General features: G+C 49.7%; 1 protein-coding gene across 7 annotated transcripts in view; it reads right to left on the reverse strand.

The window, feature by feature from the left end:
- GLCE (glucuronic acid epimerase) overlaps window positions 1-20,329 on the reverse strand; it is a 46,556-nt gene that overhangs the window by 18,729 nt on the left and 7,498 nt on the right. For 4 of the 7 annotated variants that reach the window (XR_014588884.1, XM_083851276.1, XM_083851277.1 and 1 more), the window contains one exon: window positions 16,136-16,235. Coding sequence is in view for 1 of the 7 variants with exons in the window: in XM_083851272.1 (XP_083707398.1) it covers window positions 12,016-12,056 (41 nt within the window). In the remaining 6 variants the exon portion in view is untranslated. Of the gene's footprint in view, window positions 1-7,426; window positions 8,537-12,015; window positions 15,509-16,135; window positions 16,236-16,346; window positions 16,534-20,329 lie in introns of those variants that run through there. The other 3 variants (XM_083851273.1, XM_083851272.1, XM_083851275.1) reach the window with 3 other exon arrangements.

Consider the following 20,329-nt stretch of genomic DNA (forward strand, 5'->3'; position numbering starts at 1 on the left):
CAAGCTATCAAGTATCACAGTGTTACTACACAGATTAACGAAGCGAAAGACAAAACCGTTCCATCAGTCTCCTTATATTTAGGCTCGGGAAGCCACGCGTAAATGCCCTAACGAGTCTCGAGGCAGCAGCACCAAGGGACGGGGCTCTCGGAGGAGCTGCTGGTGCCGTGGCAGGGAGCTGGGCTCCTTCCTTGCCAGAAGCGAGCAGCCGGGGCAGCTGCACCCCAGCCCTTTCCGTGGCTGTGCCTGTTGCAGACGGGACCCGCTTGTCCTGGATGCTGCCGCTACCAAACCCGGCTCAAACCGCTTTCCAAAAAGCCTCAGCACGTGTCCGCTCCAGTAGCTGTGCCCTCCTGGAAGCCGCTCACAGCACCGAGGAGACGCCAGCTGGAGGGAAGCGGCTCTCAGCACGCTTATTTTGGGGCCGGTGACCGGGAAGTTCCCACCAACAGCCGCAGGTGACTTTTAAGCAGCACCCAAGCTGTCGTCTCTGCAGAGAGCCTGGGACCTGCGACTGCCAGCTGTGCTGAATTCACAGGAGCTGGTGCAGGTACGTGTGCCGACTGCACCGCAGGCACAGGGGTTGCAGCTGCTCCTTTTTGTCTTCCCCAGCACATCCCTGGCTTCTCACTTCCACGTAAAACGTGTCATTCCCACCATTTGCCTTCATGACATAAAAGCCCGAACCCAAAACAAGGAGGTGAAGCCCCTTGCTCGCACCTTTCCCCTTGCAGCGCTGCCTGGTGAGATGCGACGGAGCGGGATGCCCGCGAAGTTAACCCTGTTAACCGCTGGGTTAACGTCCCAGCTAACGTCCCCATAAATCCACCGCGGGCAGCGGCGCTGATTTGTGCGCGGGGACAGCACCTGCTCCATCCCACAGCCCTACGGCAGAGAAAAGCAGACTCCACAAATCCCTCCTCACACTTTGCTCTGCAGCCCCTTGCCGAGCAGCAGCACCCAGCTCGCACCCCACGCCTGCAGACTGCTTCAACCCGCAGCTGCAAGCAGCCCAAGAGTGGCAAGGAGGGTTCACGAGGGTGTAATTCCACCGGTTATTTACATCAACAAGCCACGTGTTTTTACCTGAGCACCAAGTCTGGCTTGATTAGCACAGTTTTTGTCCCTAAGCCCAGCCTCCATGGTAACTCTGCCGCCGGCTTCTCCAACGCAGCCATCACTCCCGTCCCGCCGTCTCAATACCGGTCACATTTAATCACCGGCGCTGGCAACTACCCCATCACCATGTCAGCTCCTATTTGTCACCGCCTTTGTAAGGAAAAGACACGTTGCATCCTGAAGACGGAGAGCGGCAAAATGTTAAATGCCCCTAAAACCCCGTCCCCGCCTGGCTCCCACAGCACTTCTCACGGCCGTGTGCCATGGAAGCGCCGGTGACTGCTGTCACGGAGCAGCAGCGCGGCGTTCGCTGCAACCGTTTGCCTTTCCCAAACTAAAAGCATCTGAGCACAAAAGCGATTTTTGTCCAGAAGTTATTTTAAGCGCTGTTTGGAAGCGGCGTGGCACAGAACGTTTAACAGCTGCGATCCTCGCAGCGCATCACATCCCCAGCACCCGTGTGCAAGCTCTCTGTTAGGCAGAATTATTATGAAAAAGTGTTAATGTATAAAGAGTTTTTTAGTGTTTTTAGCCACGCTGTCTCTAACACCCGGGCATCGCCACCGCCCCACGGCCACTGGTGCAATGGGAAGCTCGTGGCCGGGATCCCAGCTCTCTGCTGGAGGGCACAACCCCCGTAACCTCATTTCCCGACAGCGAGGATGTGAGGCCAAATTCCTTTAATGCAAGGACCGATCCAGTACACCAGCAGTAATTTAAATTTTGATCGTGCCGCTGGAGAGAGGATAAACCACTAAGTCAGGGTCTATTTAGCTCTAAGAAGTCGGAACACAGCTACTTCAGAAATCCTTCCCGCAGCTCAACACTCTGCGTGTACATCTCAGAGGCTGGTAAGACAAAAAAGCCCAGGTTCCTGCCCCTGCTCCCCTTCTGACGGCATGATAGCAAAGCATATGCACCTGGAGAAGGCATGGAGGGAGGCCAGAACGGGAATTTATTACAAAAATAAGGATCTTCCAATATCAGCAGGGTCAAGACTAACATTTTTATAGCCATTTTTATTATCTGCAGCAAGAGCTAATCTGAAACACAATGTTTAAACCAACTTCACCTAAGGTCTGCCACTGAAGAGTGACTTAATGTGGATTATGAACAGGCAGAAAACTTACCACTACTAAACTTGAAATCACCGGTCTTTGAGAGGAAGAAACCTTGCTTTTCAAGCCACAAATACAGGATTTCCAACATAATTCTAGGCCAGATTCAGGAACTGTACTAAAAAATTGTGTTTAAGGTGTGCAGCCCACAACAATGTAGGAGAAAGCTCCTGGCCACATATCACCAGGTTATACTTCTTAGCATGTTGAGGGCTTAGAGCAATGCTCAGAAATATAGCGATGCTTAAAAAATAGCAAACCCCCTTTGCTTAGCGATGCAGCTTTACCAAAACACGAAAGCCACGTCTCCCTTGGGTCTGGCATCGCCTGCTTCAGGACAAGCTCTGCACGTCACGCGTGGCTGCCCTGATGTGGCTGGGGAAGCCATCCGGATCTCTCGCTTGTTTACCTGTCTCTACTGAAAACACTCACTGAGCGAACTAAAACACGAGCCTGAAGCTTTGTTTTCCTCATTTTTGAGGAGTGAGGGCAACATCAGAAACATCACTCCCTGACAGACCCAAAGAGCCGCCAGGCTGCTGCTGGAGAGCATCGCCACTGCTGCTTCCATCAGCAGATGTGTTTCCCCTGTAAATTAATGGAAAAACACGTAACTTCGGACCAAAATGAGATTTTTCACTACCACTTCATATTTTCCTGGCTTATCAGAGACGTTTGGAGCTGTCTCACGCAGTTCCATACGCGTTAGCAGCCACGACATGCTGCTTGGTTCCTCCACCCCGTTGCACGACGCAGCCCCCGGCGCGGAGCCCAGCCAGGCTCCCTCCTCCTGCGCCTTCCTAGGAACTGAGAAATCACGGCCCTAAGCTCCGAGCAGCCAGAGCAGCACAGATTTCCTCCTCTGCAGAAAACTGTGCTCCTGCGTTCTGCTCTGACAGACCTTTCAACGCGAACAGACGAGGAAAGCCTGCCGCTCCTGTGCCAAGCTCCCACCGTCTTGCTGCTAGGAAGCCCCAAGTTGCTTTGTGCTTTCCACTTGTTCCTACCAGGATCCCCTTATAGCTTCGGCTAGAAAATCCCAATGATTCAATACACGATCGTTTTCTCCCAGCCATTCCAAGCCCGACAGGCAGCGCGGGTTTCAGCAGGAACCACGGCCCCACGTTTTCCTTCCCGACAGCGCTCCACCAACAACAGGAGAGCCACAGAGCAGCGATGCCGGCGCTCCTGCTGCCAATTCATGACAATGCCTACAAGAATCCCATACAAAGCGCGCTCCAAAGTACAGCTCAGACATCTGGCATGTATTTGGCAAGCCTGCTTGCATGCAGCCTTCAAGTAAAAATAGAAGAGCCTTTCTAGTTCGAACACTGCCACCATTTAAAAAGGAGCGAGTGCGATGCTTTGGAGGATGCACAGCTGACCCTAAAAATCCCACGAGATTCATATTAAGCGGATGAACCTTCAAGGCTTCGTCTAACGCCCTCAGCAGAGCACAATTTTGCTTGGTAATCACCCAGCAAGCCTCGTGCAGCTTCTGTAGGGGATCTCACCTCCCAGCGAGCACAGCCACGCAGGGTCTGCAAAGCACAGCATGACCAGCACCGGTTTCAGGGAGCAAATGTGCTGGCAGCCCCCTTGTGCCACCCCAAAGTGCTCTCCTGGAGGCTTCAACCCCTGTCAAGCCCAAAACCCTGCTGCTTCGCTGATGTTTGTGGCTCGTTATCAGCATAAACCACTCTGTTACGTTCCTATGTATTATGCAGGTAGGTTCCCTCTTCCCTCTTTCACTATGCAAAAATCAGAGGTTAAGGAAGCAACGTAGCTAATAGCAGATAAATAAAATTTGCTTTAAGTCAGAGAAACTGTCTAAAAGTGCCTCACTTTTATTGCTCAGCAAACCTCGATGCTGTGTGCAGATAGTTCTTCGGGAAGGAGTCGCTCACTGGTGGCAGTTACCCGATTGCTGAATTAAACGTTTCAGCAAAATTGTGCTGCTTCCCCAAGTATTTCCAGAGCAAACAACCTGCACAACAACAAGCAATGCCACTGAGAAACTTCATTGAAGGGATTTTCCCAGGAAGCCTCAGAAGCTGGGATTACAATCACTTACTGCTACTTTCCTGGTTTTCACATAGAAACAAGGCGGACACAACCCAGCACGAGCAGGCACAAGCACCCGACAGGAGCCGAAGCAACACAGCACAAGCACGTCCCTGTTCCCAAAATCCCACTTTCAAAAGACAAAAGCACACGTACCATGCGCTGGGGACCCCAGGCAGCGCCTTCAGGAGGAGGTTCTGGGCTTCTTTCAGCCCACCCCTTCCACCCAGCGCTGCTCCCAGTAACAACCTGTCCCGGCAGAGTTTGTGTTTAGACTCTGGCATTAACCCTGGCAAATGTGTTTGGAAACCTTCCGTTTCTACATTTTTTCATATTTGGCAAGCCAGAGATTAGGAGAAGGCAGCAGGGCTGGATACTAGGGAGACCAAGATAACGCACAAATCCTGTTTTTATTGAAGCTCACAACAAAGGTAGAGCTGGCTTTTACAGTAACTTGAATTCTGGTTTTTAGAATAGAGCCCACAACTGCATACAGGCAGGTAATAAGGCATACGACGGAGATAGCCTTTTACTTATTTATTTTTAATCCTTTCTACTCCAGCTCCTTAGAAGAGCTGATGAAAAAGCAGGGCAGAATAAAATCAGAAACGATATAAAAGCACGCCGAAAGCTACCTGATAGCAAACTGCATCAGCTGCGAATTATTCTGTAAAGCCACGACAGTGAACTGCTTATTTCTGTTTTTAATACAGAAGGTGATTACTGTTAAACATCCAACACACATTTCTGAGATTCCTCCAGTTTGTGCTTCCAGCAGGACGGGGATGCATACCTACAATTATTAGTACAGACTTCCACGCGCAACCCGGAACGTAACGCGGGCTTGACACGATTTATAGCTTTCAAATTCCACGTGGGTTGCTAGAATTTTAAGTCTACCCATCAAGAAGGCTTTCCTCCATGACAGAGAAAACTGTAAAACCTCGGGGTTTGTATTTGGGGATCGCAGGCCCGGCCTGGGGCGCGGGTGCCCGGCTGCTCCCAGCTCGGGCCGGAAGGCCTCGCCTTGCTTTAAAGGGCTTTTGCCAACTGGAGCAATCAACCGGCTCCATTTTCGTACAGACAGCAGGAAATATCAACGTTAGAATTCTTCTGCGGTTTCAAATTCCTCATTTTTGTGACCTTTGTACACCCATCCCTGCTGGAAAAATAAATACGCATTTTATAGGCGTTCTACCCTGACATTCTCAGGGCCGGGATGCGTCAGGTCTTCCCATACACCCCGAGACATTTCATCCACGATCTGAACGCCTGTAACGGGACACAAAGGAGCCCAAACGAGCCTGCAAGACCACGGCCGATCCGTGGGGACCAAGGGACCCAGCACGGAGCGGGCCCAGCACCGCGCGGGCCCCTCGGCTCTCCTCAAGGCCTTCACTAACCGGGGCGGGCCTCGCCGCCACGCAGCACATCTGCAAAGCGCCCCAAGGACAGAGGAAAACAGGATGATTAAGAAACCAGGAGGGACGTTTAGAAAAGGAAAAAAGTCAACAAATGCAAATTATTCCGGACCAAAAAAAAAAAATACACAATTACAGAAGTTGTCCTGTTAAACAGGATGGCTTTGTTGTTGTTTTTTGTTTATTTTTGAGCTTTGAAAGTACCTGGGGGTCACACAGCATTGCAAACTAAACTTCAGCAGGCCGATTTTTGACAAAAAGGGCAAGGGGACGCGGGCCATGGAGCAGCCCCAGCACCAGGACCGCAGCAGCAGGATGCAGGCGGCAACAGGGTGAGGGAAGGCAGGGCTGTGCTGGGAGCTTCCCCAGGAAACAAGGACGCTCAGCCACCAAATACTCGCTGGGAATGGAAATTAGGGGGGCAGGAGAAGGGGCGAGAGTCCTTTCATGGGGCAAGTTCAAATACCAGGGCACAAGTAAGGGGGCAGAAGCAGGGCCGAGTTGTCTGCGAGAGCCCCTTCACGGCCAAGTCTCCTCTATCCGACGTCTCTGCAAGCGCTCTCTGCTTCACTGCGTGAATATCAAAACCAGTTGTTACAGTTGGACGGATTTTTTTTTTTTGATGGAACGTTTGTCTCATTTCCTGGAGCAGTTGATTTAATTTCATCCCCGTCTAATGGGACTTCAGCAAGTGTAAGTGGTTTGTCCTTAGGAGAGGCGGCATAACAGCGTGCCCATGCCTCCCCTACAAAAACTCCCTTTTCCCAGTGTCATTCCCTAGTAAAGTGGTAATAATTGGACTGAAGTAGGAAAAATTAATATTTCACTGTGCTCTACAACATTTAGAAACGTTTAGCTAATGGAGGATAGATGTTACACTAATGGCTCTATTCAGTTTGTCTAACAGCTTCAAGTAGGAGCTTGTAAAGTTGCTTTTTGTACTTTGGCAAAAAAAAAAAGTAAAAGTAAAATCCAGCAAGCAGCAGGAGCATGCCCTAAAGCACTCCACAGATGGGATGCTCCCACCCAGAGGGAAATCGGCTCAAGGAGCCAACAGGGAAGAGTCACAAGCAGAAAGGTAAAAGGGCAGCCTGAGGAGTCCGTTCCCGAGTGCCATCGTGTTCTTGGAGCAACTCTCTGCACCTCACCAACAAGTTTTCAGCCTGCAGCCCCCTCGAGACCGTGAGACTTCACCACAAGGAGCATCAGTCTTTAAAACATCGCTGCTGCACGTCACATCCATTAAACTGAGTGCACCCACGGAGGAGTGATTTCCTCCAAAGGAGGTTTTCCTTTCCTAGCTCAATCCTGAAAACTGTGCAAGTCTTAGCTTCCCAAAAAATATAAGAGAAAATTGACTTCATCTGGATTCCCTGGAACACCAAAGATATCCACCAAAGGACCCCCATGAGGGGTCCTCCACATGCTGAAGGACTTCTCGCAGGCTGGTAAAATCACTCCAAACCACCACCACTCACACCAGAGGACACGGCTTGCACAATTCTCACGTGGAAGGAAAAGGCTTTTGACAAAGTGAACTGGAAGAGCAGCTCCTGGCCTGCACGCACAGCCCCGGCCTGCCCTTCGGGATCGGCAGCTTCCCCGCGGTCCCTCCCTTACCCCACTGCTCTCCGCACCGAGTGCTGGACCAGTCGAGGCATCCCAATAAAAACAGCTCTTAAACCCCAGAAATTATGAACTTACACGGATATCCTGGCTGTACACAGCAGCTCTGCTTACAAGACTTGTTATCCATCAGCCTCTGTGACCAAGGTTCCTCCCCGCTTCCGCCTCAGTAATTAGGGGGGTGAAGACATCCTGACTGCAATTTCTTATATTCAAGAGAGGAGAGGGTTTACAAAGAGACAATGCTCGGCTCCAAATTTGTGTTTATGGTCAATGCTAATCCAGAGGGAGCCTCCAAAGACCTTTGGCTCCACTTCTCAAAATAGATTTTAGCTGCTCTTCCTGTTGTGACACACCAAATTAAAATCTTGTAACAAGACACTCAGTATTTAAGAAGTTGCACTCAAATTTCTTCGAACTCTAGTTAGCAAGTACCCTGCAGAACAGAGAGCTGCAACCCAAACTTACTGCTCTTGACAACATCATCTTCCCGATTTTCTGCTTGGGATCGGTCCCATGAAAAAAACCTGGAGTTGACCCTCGTGTCTGGCTGCATTATTAAGCAAAAGATGCTGTCAGAGACTTCATGTGTCTCAAGGGGAATTATTGGCAGGGGAATAACCTTGATCCTAACAAGCACAGACTGATTTCTGTCTGAGGCTACACGATGGTTTCCATTTCCTCTCCAGGCTCATCGTTTGATGGGATTAATTTGAGCTGCAGGCCCTCCGGTGATGCTCCCAGCTGGATTTTCACACAGAGGAGTGGGACTGGGCTGCCGGAGCCGCGGTGTTGTTCCGTACCTGCAGCACTGACCGTGGTTTTGAACTGTTTTAGCACACGAGCAGCTGCTGTCAACAAATTCTCTTAACTCTCCTCCTGAAACACTTGAGTGTCCCAGACTAGCTGAGCCCACGACCTGGCTGTCAGACAGGCTTGCACATAATGCTTCTGGGTTACGTTTGTGCTCATCCAAACCCTTGCAGCCACCCCGCTATTATCACCTGGCACGCAAGTCACTGCAGGACTTGGAACCTGGCATCGATCTCCTCTGCTTTTTAAAATCCATTATTTTTAAAAGGTGGAGCAGAGGAGAAAAACGACCGGCTCCGCCAGCCAAGAACACCGCTTCCCTGGGAGCGGCTCGGCACCGAGCGACGCGCTCTCCTTTCTCCCAGGCAAGCAGGCAGCTAAGTTTCAGAGCTGTGTTACCCTCAAGGAAATCAGCATGTGTTTTTTTTTTTTTTTTAAATCTGTGACTCTTCAGCTTCATTTACTGTAGACTCCGCATTGGCCTGCAAGCTGTTGTTCGAGTGAATCCAAACTCGGTGGGATCCCGGCGAGACGCGGCGATGGGAGCAGACCACCGCGCACAACTTCAGCCTTGCAGGGGCTGTTCCTGACTTCTCACTGCACCTCCTTCCCACCCCACTTTTCTTTTTTTCCTTCTACTCTCTTCTCGTGTCTCATTTTACACAAATTAACCTATGGGAGCTTTGCTACAGATGCCAGGAGCAATGCAGTTTCACTGCTGGATTGCACACGCTTACCACAAGCCTGTAGCGCAGTCACGTTTTATGTTATTTCATTCAAGAAAAAATAATTATTTACACGACACAAGCCAGATAAAGGCATTTCTCATATTCAGCTGTTCTCCTCCAAAAAGGCCCCAATTGCACCTGTCTCCCCAGTGCCTCAGGTGAAAGGTAAGACCTGCAGTAGACGCGTGCTCTTTGATCGTGACTCAGACCGAGCCTCGTGGACCATGCACCAGCTACGTGTCAATAAATGATGTATGAATGCGTATTTGTATAAACACACAGTGCGTTTGGACAATGAGTCAGAACTGGTAGAAAAGTATTCTCTCTTCCAAAACAGGTTAAGTCATCACCACTCCGTGCGTTTGTTCCTGTTGCTAGAAGAAATTGTTTTGTGGTTTACCTGTTTTGGTTTTTTTCCAAAGCAACTTCAGCTCTGCAGACGTAGGAGTCGATTTTTTCTATTTTAAATAAACTGCTGTGAAACATCAACAAGAGCAATTCTTCCTCTCCCCCGCAAAGGTAGGCAGCACTGCTACCGCAAGTTTAACAGCAAGGAAGATTTCAGAGAAAGAAGGAATAAACAGGAAGGATGCAATCAGGTTTGCTATTTTGAGGAGAAGCAAAGCAGGCTTAAAGAAGCTTTAAGAAAAAGCTTAAAAATTAAGAAAGTCCAATTTAATTCAGAATTCCCTCATTACATAGCATCTCCAAAGCGATCAGCATATGCAAAAATTTACACGCAAGAAACCACAAACCCAGAATGCTTTCTCATCATCCGAAAATGAACCCAGGCCCAAGGACACTCACGTGCTTAGCTACAGACCAGCACACTTGACCTTTCAAGTACGACTTGCAGCAAATCAGATACGACTAAAGCAATGCTTTCTTTTTCCAAAAACACACATTTTCCAATGGCAAGAAGTGCTGTCCAGGACCCTGAGGCAGAAACTAAAACCCACGCAGAGGATATTCTCCAGAGCCTCCCAGTGACTCTCTCATTCACTCCCACAGCAAAAGCACAAGTTAAAACAAGTGCTTAAGCTGAGCAGAACATACTGAAGCAAAGGCACGAGCAATGGGTTACGCAACAAGCTCTTTCCTCACCTTTTCTCCTCCTCTCTACCCGGTCTGTTCTACACCATGAAAAATGCAAGGTCACGAGGGAGGAAGCAAGGAGGAAGAGACAACGACAGAAATTGAACCTTAATCTGAATTAAACCTTCCGATCTGAAATATTTTGATTTTAGATTCCACAGAAGACCTTTCATTGTCGAAGCAGGGAGCACATTTTGCAGCAGGAATTCCTGAACTGCACATCTAAACACAAACTCCACCCTTGTTACCAATTCTTATTTTAGCACAAATATGTTTTTGCTGCACAGATTAGAGACAAATATGTTTTTGCTGCACAGATTTGAGGAAAGATGTCAACCCTTGAACTACACCGCCTCTTATGCTAACTCCCGATGCACAGCAACGACCAGCACTGTTAGCTGCCTCCCAGAACACGGCAAGTTACAGAAAACCAGCCTGCAAGTCCTATTCTGCAGGTAGGTAGCAGACAGATTGCAAGTGTTTCGAGATTTGAGCAGCTCTGCCTCTTTGGAGGAAGAATGTTTGCCAAAATAAAAATATCCTTAACAAAAACATAAGAACAACTGCTTACTTTAGGTAAACCTGCTTTCAACAAGCTTCAGGAAATCTCCACTTAATGGAAATTCACTCAACAGGCTCGCTCCTAGAGCTTTTATGAACATCTTTGTGGTTCAGACATTGAACTGAGCTCCAAAATGAGAGAACCTGAGGAGAGTATTTAGAAACAGTCCGAGCTGGCCTCAAAGCCTTGCTCTTACCAAAGAACGGAAGACTTTGGTGCTTGGGAAGATGGACACAGTGGAAGTCAGCACACCTAACACCAGTTTATCCCAGTTCCCTGCTAGCCAAGGTGCCAGGTGGTAACGCCGGACACGTGGAGCCGCAAGGAGAACGGCCGCAGAGGGAGGGGAGCTTTATCCGTCTATATACAAATACAACGATTGCTTTATAGACAAGTTACGTCTATCCCACAATGAGGCCATTAATCTAATGAAAATAAATTAAGAAAAATGTGCTGAGACTGACGACGATACTATACCTAATCATTAATCCTGACCATGTAACGTTGCTGCAGGCAAAAGCGCTGTGGAGATGAAGACTGTTAAATCACCCCACGAACAGAACCCATCACACCACTGTAAAAACGGTTTATTAGCGGAGCACTTCAAAGCATTGTCTGAAACTTTACAACGCTTACTTAGTATGTATTTGGTATTTGTCGGGGATTTATTGTTGCATCAGTTATTTTTAAAAGTTCGTACTATTAATGCTAGATTGCCATTGACAAATGTAGCACTGCAAGCACAATCTTCGCACAAGTGTTCTCTTAATGAGCAACTGGCGACGGAGTTGCCAAAAAAAATCTGCAAACATGCAACGATCCAGCTCGCAATTAGACCTTAACAATAGTTTCGCTGATTATACTTTTTATGCAGAACGCATTCAGCAATATGCGCTGCGGGAACGGGCTGCATACAGACGAGCTGAAACGATTCACCACATTTGCGTGCGAGCGGCTTTACTAAAAATTTAAATAAAAGGAATTTTCAAAGTAAACATTTTAAGCAAAACAATAAGCTTTCACTAATCTGTGCATACAGACATATGCACAGGAGCATTATAAGCACTTACTAGTAATGGAAAGAGTGGGTTTGAGTCGCCCCTTTCCTAGGACCGTGGATGATTTTCGGAAAAGCTGCTGCCCGGAAGATTCAGAGCAAGGCACAAAAGCTGCCACCGCTGCTCACCTCTGCCTGCGGCATCCCCGACACGGCACGAGGCAGAGGGCACGCCGGCCGTGCAAAACACGGGCATCCAGACCAAATCTGTTAATGTGAAGACGCGTCATGGGGCTGCCCACGTTTACACACGCTTGCACATAAAAACCAAGCAGCAGAACCACAGACCAACGGGTTTGACCCGAAACCATTTCGGTTTTGGCTGGAGCTAGCGCTGCGTTACGGGAAACCTGCTCAAGGCCCAACGTTGTTAGACGGACACAAAGACAAAGTGTTTGCTTGCAAGACGTACCGAGTGCCATTAGCAAAGCTGCCAGAATGCTGATGCCACATCCATCGCGTGAGGCAGTCGGCGGTGGCCGCGTCTTCCTGCCGGAGGGGCTGCTAGCTCCAGACGGGCACTCGCAGAAAGGGGAAACCCAATTACAGAAAACAGCAATATCTCCGTCAAAAAAACAGCAAGCAATTAAACGTCTCCTACACACGGAAACATGTATTAAAGCTAATCATTGTACATCGGTCAATGTAATTGCGACTCCAACCCGACGTGGTCCATGTAATTAGTTGGCACTAATGGAAACCTCATAACGCAACAAATTACTAAGATACCCTCCGTCAAGAGCATTTCCTCAGAGTGCCAGGAAGTCAGGCCACCGCTCTTGTCAACTTTAATGTGCACTTGGCCAGAAGACAGATGGATGAGCTCCCTCCTTCCCCATTACCAGCACCTGGGGACGTGCCAAGGTCCTCACAGCCAGGTGAAGGCACCCACAAAGTCCCGGGCACAAAAACACGGCTCGCTCACCCTTGGGTGCTGCTGGAGGGGAGCAGCAGGGAAACCGCCCAAAACCGAGCTCGAGGAGACTTCCAGGCAGAAGCTGGTCCTTCCCAAAAAACAGCCCGCTAGGGAAGCGCCTGTGGACGAGCCAACCCAGCATCTACCATGATGGTGGAGGAAGGAGGAAGAAGGGAAAGCTCAAGCATCGATTTCCAGCGAGGGAACGGGGTCAATGGAGGAGCAGCTACGGGGCTGCAGCCATCCCCTTCCAGCAGGCGAGGGGCAGCACCGGGACAGGCCCAGGACTGATGTGCTGGTTGAGTGGCAAAGCTCAGAAGAGCCTTCTGAAACGTTTTTTATTTTTTTTTTGCACGTGTTGCTAGTTAAAAATCAGCTGAAGTCTTAATTAACACAAGGCAGAAGTAATAAACGAAAGCCAAAATCTCCTCCATAATCTAAAGGCCATCGCCATCTCACTGAGCTGGTTTTAAACTTCAGTAGGCGTGCTACAGACGCACACACTCAGGTATTTAAAACGGATGATAAATCAAACAAACCAGGAGGACTTCATCCTAACGACTGCAGCCAAGGGGCTACCGCCAAAGCGCAGGGAGAGCAAGAGACGGTCACAGAACTACTACAGAAAAAGCCAATCTAACAACTAGCTCTGGAAACATCAACCGAGGCCATCAAGAAGAAAAGACTTCACTGAAGGGCATCTGCCTGCAAAAGTCATCTAGGAAGTCCCAGCTGCATCGAAAGGACGTGGTTTACCTGGAGCTGCTCCGAGGCAGACTAACGGCCAAGCAGAAGGCAGGAGCAGCACGCGGCTCAGGCTGGGTGTCAGGGAAAGGTTCTGCACCCAGAGGTGGTTGGGCGCTGGGACAGGCTCCCCAGGGACGTGGGCACGGCACCGAGCTGCCGGAGCTCAAGGAGCCTTTGGGCAACGATCTCAAACACACGGTCTGATTTTTGGGTGGTCCTGTGCAGAGCCAGGAGTTGGACTCGGTGATCCTGGTGGGTCCCTTCCAGCTCTGTGCCTCTAGTCCTGCCCCAGGTGCCTCTGGTAGCGAAGGAGGGGAGCAAACATGCAGGCAGAACACCCCACTTTCGGCAGCGCTGTAAGAAGTTTCCTTTCCAAGTTGTACCCGCATGCACCCATGCGCCTGACTGCCAGGAACAGAATTTCCTCCCTGTGCTTCTGTCCAACAGCTGTTCGATATTGGAACATAATTAATAGGTCTACAATAGCGAGCTATTTTCTTCTGGATGCTACGGACTCTTTTTTCATCCAGAAATTCAATGCATTCACTCTTTATTCACTTACAACCCCACTGAGAGCCTATAAATTATTACTTTATATTGCTGTGCATCCAGAGGCTCCAGCCAGGGTCACGGCACCGTGCCGGAGTGGAGACACCGGCTCCACGAAGCTGCTCCGTCCGGGTCGATCAAAATACCCTTTTAGTGGATGCTAAAATGCTCCTTGTTTGTATAAAATAAACTGTTCGGTCTATGTCAACAGCTTCTCTTCTGCTGTTCCCCCTGGCAGATTAATTATCAGTCCGCCCAGATCTTCTCCTCCATCGTATTAACTGATTCAATGTCATTTAAAACATATTAAATACAGCACTACAGCAGACTCGAAACACTAAATAATTCATGACAGCAAAATAAGGTCTACGCGGGGCTAGGAAATTTTACAAACATCATTCTTGTATCCACCGCCCTCCCCGGTATTTTTCTAAAAAATAAAAAGCTAACTTGGGGGCAATTAATATCCGATACAGTTCTAGCAGCAGCAAAATAATTTTTAGCATCTCCTTCAAAACACTGTTTCGTACCTTCCATCACTTACAGGAAAACACGATCGAGACAGGAGTCTCCGAATACCTCGGCGTTTTCTCCAGGATTCAATCTAGTCTGCTTCTAAATATGTATAATGCCTAGGCTACATTAACACATTAAAGCTTTGTAGATTGCCATCACTGCTTCTGCTGCTTAATTTCATCTATCCCTCGCAATTCAGATCTCCAACTACTTTCATCACTACTTTTCCAAAAAAAAAAAATCATTTCAAATATAAAGACTCATGATGCTCGCATAAGCAGATTGCCAAGCAAGTTTAAGAGAACATATATTTAAAACCTGGCAGCAAAACTCCGCTCCCCAACTCAATGGGAGTATTCTCTCAGATTCTATTGCCTCGATGTTAATAAAAAGCATACTCTACGATCAGTTAAGCTTGAAAAAGTCTGGGCAGGATGATGAGTTTGACAAGTCAAACAATTCAGGAGCACACTCGCAGAATACACGAGCTGCTGGAAGAGGGAAGGTTCTGAGCAACCGATAAAACCTCCACAAGGGATTCAGAGCATTTGTTTTCCACTCCAGCTGCACAGAGGAAGAAGCACAGCACAGAAACACAAAATGGATGCTTTTTTTTTTTTTTTTTTTGCAAACACTGCCTTAATTTCCACACAAGTCTGTCTGCCCAGTTAAAATTCATTTGCTACTCCAGACTATTTGAATTGCTAAATGCTCCTTTCCGCTCGTTTAAGAGTAAGTGGAGAATTTAAAGCACTCCGGGCTCGAGACAGTCCTGCTGCACCACGTATCCCAAAGGACAGATACCGTACGCCAGCACGGGCTGGGTGCTTACACACTGGGCTCAAACCCCAGCAGGATCCCGGGGAGCACACCCCAGGCTGAATTCAGCTGCAAGGCTCGGAAAACCAGAACTCACCCAGCGCCGATTAAGCACACGAGAGCAGCATGTATTAATTATCAGGCAGAAGTTTAAAGTTCCCTTTAATCATCTTGAAATGCTTTGAAACCACTTTTCTGGTGTAGCAGCTCCGAAAGGGCTTTTATCTTTCAGCTGTGACACAGGAGGCACGCTGGAAGCCCTGGGAAGCTTTCCGAGCCTCCGGTTTGGGCTCCTCTCCTTTGGAATCAGATTTCCTAAACTCGTGCACAGCGAGATGTACCACGACTAGCAGAGAAACTGTCGAAGACCAAGAAGAAATAAATCACTGCATTTAACACGAGGAGAAACTTTTGCTTCTGGAAAATCGGAGCGTCGTGGAAAGCCAAGCCCCAGTTCAACGTCTGTGCTTTATCCAGCACCCTACATCCTCCCCACACGTACAACGGGTTAAAACCCTGCCTCTTCCGCGCCACGGACCTCGAGCTCACGGGGCAGCTAATTGCACGGCACCCAAAATCACGCAATTAACGGCTTTCTCACGCAAAACCAAGCAGCCAGGCTAACGGCACGCAGACCTGGTCTCACACGCCGCCTCCTCCGGAATAATCTTCCCCTGGAATGATCTCCCGGCGCTGTCTGCGCACACTGGCGCGCTCCGCGCATCCCCTGGCAACAGGACCGCAGCTCCCCACGGCCCCCCGAGCCAGGCACCTTTCACCACGGGCTCACTTACCGGCCACTCGGGGCTGATAAAAGCCCCCCGCCGAGGAGATTTTCCAGCCAGCACCTTCTGTGAACACGGCTGGCAGCTCAGCTCGCAGCCGGACGAGCGTTATTTGGGCAGCGCCAGCACGTCGCAGCCCCCCCCCCCCAAACTCAGCCCCACTTTGGGTATTCGAAGCAGGGGATCTGCTCCTTGCTTACCTTAAGCAAAGGGAGGTCTCCGAATTCGAACGCGGCTCGGGTGTTTCAGCTTCAAAAATACATCGGCGGGCGACCCAGCGAGATTTCCCTCTGCGATTTCCTACAGGGGAGATGTGGAGAGAGGAAAAAAAATAAAAATTGGAGTACTTAAGGATCCGCAGCAGCCACTGGAGTTGAATTCCTTCCCCTCTATCTGTAGAAATCCTCTTACTCAGTCCTGTCTGCTCTTAAGACGGCACTGCTGACGAATTTCAAGGCTCAGCTCTTGACATGCAGAATCACTGAAGGATCAAGAGCATAAATGTCACTTCCTCCAGGCAGCACATCAGCGGCGAAGGAGCCTAATCTGCTCTCCCCACCACAACCCCACCAATTGAAGAGCAAATCCCGGCATCTGCCTCATGCAGAGCTTTCATTAGACGTTCCCGAAGAATTCCAATTTAAAGCCCATATTTAAAGGAGCTCACTTTTAGCTACCCCATTATGTAGTTTCACTTGAGGAACTGCACGAGTGGAAGAACATAAACTGAAAAGCTAATAAAGCACAAGGCAAAGCCTAACCTTGAAACAAATTACAGCCGGCTACGTCGGAGCGGTAGCAGAGGCTCTGGAATTATTAAATGAGCTTCAGGAAAGATTTAACTAACCAAATTCCACCGCCACGCTTTATTTATGGCATGTGTGCCGGCCCCAAAATATTCGCCGAGGATTTTTCCATCTCCCTTATTGCTTTTGCATATTTCCTAATCAAGGCCAACGGGCACAAAGCCTGCGGAGGCTGGAAGGTTTCTGACGGCGTTTCGTAACCAAAAGTTTCTCGAAATAGGAATTAGGTGCGCGGAGGCAACATCCTCAACGCACCAGATAAACGTGGATTAAACAGAACTCGGGACGCCAGCATCAACTTGACCCACCGTATAATTAACTCCTAAAATGGCATTTTAATGGTCTCTGCCCTTCCTCAGCTTGGCAGTAGCACGTATAATTACGCTCCTATTAGCCCTCCTGCCTCCTTCCCTTGCATTCCCAATTTAAAATTAAACAAAACCTCTTCTGTTGGAGCTCGCCTTGAAGTAGTCTTGTCTTAAAAGGATTACCCTCCGCTAAAAGCACACTGGATTCCACAAAAAGAGGCTTATTCGTGCATTTGAAGTCCATTTTTTTTTTTTTAAGGTACCTAATACACACCTGGATTATTTTTTAAAAATCTATTTGAATTTTCTCACTGAATTAGCTCAATGAAGTAAATTTTATCACCCATTAAAATTTATGCCAATGCAACTTGAGCCGGCTCAGTGTTTCTTCCTATAATCCTCTCGCTGGAGGCTCAATTTAATAAACAAAGGCAGCTCTAATAATTCAAATCTTACTTTCAAAGATGCGATGTGCCTGTCAGAAGCTTTCTGCAACACAGTCAGTACATTTCTCCAGTCCCTCTCCAAGGCTTTGCATACATTTAAGCCTGCATCTTGCCTTTTGAATGCTGATAACTGCTGTGTTTCTTTTCTCTCCTTTAAAGGATTAAAGGCAACCACACAGACATTTTTATTAGTGCATCATGCACCATTAAATTGTCAGCTTGTCTGCCACGATTCTCCTTAGAAAAAATACATACGTGGCCTTGAAAACATCTTTACAACCAAATCCTCATTTTCTTGGCACTTATTTACAAATTGCAGCAAACAAAGGCAAAGCACCACGTGTATTTTCCCTGCAGCCAGGTTACAGCAGACGAGCAGCACTCCACGCACAACATCGATGTTTAAATAGTGCCCGGCACTTCCACGCCAGAAAGCCTTCCCTCGCTCTCCCCAAGAGCTTCATTTTTATTATTTAATCGCTCGCCGCAGCGCCTTCGAGGAGCAAGGCGAGACCTCCCAGGTTGTGCGTCCTCGGCACAGAGGAACAACTCCCAGATAAGAAAAAAAAAAAGTTTTTACCGGGAGAAAGCAGCGACGCGGCTGTCCAGGAGACCGCTGAGGATGGGGCAGGCAGACGCTGCCTCTCCCAGGGGATACGACCCAGCGCTCCCCCAAATCCCCTCCGAAGGGGGCTGGTTCTTCCCTGCCTCCCTCATTTTTTGTCCATTTCTCACGGCTCCCTCGCACGCGGATTCCTTCTCTTCGATCCAAACCACGCACGAGGTGCCCAGCTCTTCCCGAGCAAAACTCTGCCGTGGCACAAACCGAGCCGCTCCGCAGCCGCGGCTTGAGCAAGAAGGGCCGCAGCACGGCAGAGGTTACCTTTTCTGCCCACGTCGTGCCCACTCGGAAGCTTCTGCCTGCACAAATCCATTGCCTCGTGTCCCACCGCAACCTTTAAGCGGCGATCAGCACAGCTGAGACCTTTAACGAAAGGCCCAAGGCCTGCACCAAAGGGGCGATTCGGATTTGGGCGCTCCCGGTTCTCCGCACACAGCAGAGCTATCCCCGAGCCCACCCAGCGACACGAATCCCTCCCTAAAACCCCGCTAAAATCCCAGGGGCTGCCTGGTTCCGCGCTGACCCAGCACCGGGTGCTGGGCACAGGCACTGCCCCGCTCCTCGGCCGTCCCCCGAGGGCAGCAGCGGGCTCGGGGCAGGACAGAGGCAGGGGGAGAGGGGAGCACAGCCGACGTCTGTCCTTCACGAAGAGCATTTCTCAATTTAAATCAGGTGGGTACAGCGACAGCACCCAGTTAGCTGAGGACGGTGTCAGTATTCAGGAAATACTCACAGCAGACACATAACACCTAACGCGCGCGACCAAGCCGCACGAACGCCCTGCCACCCGCGGAAACCAACGCTCCTTGCCGTCCGGATTTTTGCCCAGTGTTTGGCCTTGCCCACCTCGGCTCCTGCTGACAGGGATTTTGGCCGCACGGGAAGGGGACGCAGCCCGGCACAGACCCCTGCACACCCGCAGGCTGCACAAAGCCCCTGATGCGCGCCGGCGAGGCGGGCGCTGCGGGGTGCCGGCCCTCAGCCCCGACACTTACCCCTCCTGCAGTGCAAGGCGGATATTTAGAGCAAGAACAAAGCCCCCATTTCGGGGTGCTCCTGTCCCACAAGGCGGGCACTCGATAGACAGGGTCGCAAGAAACGGGGGCAAACTAAGGGATTTTGGAGACGGTTCCCCAGTAAACTGGCGAAACGCAGGCGGGTCTGCCTGCCCCTGGGCGTGGAAGCGCAGCAGGATCGAGCTTGGTTCGGCAAACAGAGGACGCCTTTCGGGCCCAAAGCCAGGCAGGATTCACGGCATCCCACCCCCGTGCCCCGCAGGCTCACCGCCGTGCCCGGGGCTCGGTACAGACCCTCTCCCCCCAGGCAAACACCAGGCCTGCAGCGTTTTACAGCGGACGTTTTTACAGCGAGCCCCAAGAGAAACGATCGCCGACAGCAGGACACTGACCCCCACTCGGACCCCCAGGGTTTTTTTTTTGTTTTGTTTTGTTTCTTTTTTTGGGACGAGCAGCAAGGAACACACAAGTTGTGCCAAACGTCACCCAGAAGCCCTGCAGCCCGGGGACAAACCTGTCACCGCGGAGAGGGGAGCGAGCTCCAGCAGAGGGCACTCGGAGGCAGGGAGAGGACCCGGGTGGGAGCCGCAGCACCCAGCGGGGCTCAGCTGAAGATGCCAGGAGCACCCGGCTGCAAACCCAACACCGGCTGCAGCCCCACGCACCGCACTCGGGTTTGTTTGCTTTAAAAGCAAAGGCTGGAAAATAAGAAAGCCGGCTGCAGGCTGCAAGGAGCCCTGCCACGGGAGGAGGGCAGTGCCAGAAGTCACACCAAGTGACATTATATACATACACACACATATATATATGTGTATAGATATATATAATACATATATATATAAAATATATATGCATTAAAACACCGTGTATCACCCCTCAGCGAGATCACCTCCTCCATTTACACTCACGGAAACCGACTGCAAGGGCCGAAACCAGCAGGAGCAGCTTCAATTGTAGTTGCTTGGATAAAGTTAAGTTTCACTGGTCAGTATTTTTTTCTTTCGAGCAAAACATTTTACCACAGGGTATTTACTACGGGGGCTCGTTTTAAAGCAGCAGTCCCAATGAGGATCAAGCTCACCGTTAGAGCATACGCCTCCAAATAAATTCAGCGAGCTGTGCACCTGGGATTTCACCCCAGGTATTTTGTACTGTGTGTAAACCGCAAGCCCTATAACCCGTGTCAGAGAAAACGC

Source organism: Anser anser, assembly GCF_964211835.1.
Source record: "Anser anser genome assembly, chromosome: 10".
Classification (NCBI taxonomy): Eukaryota; Metazoa; Chordata; class Aves; order Anseriformes; family Anatidae; genus Anser; species Anser anser.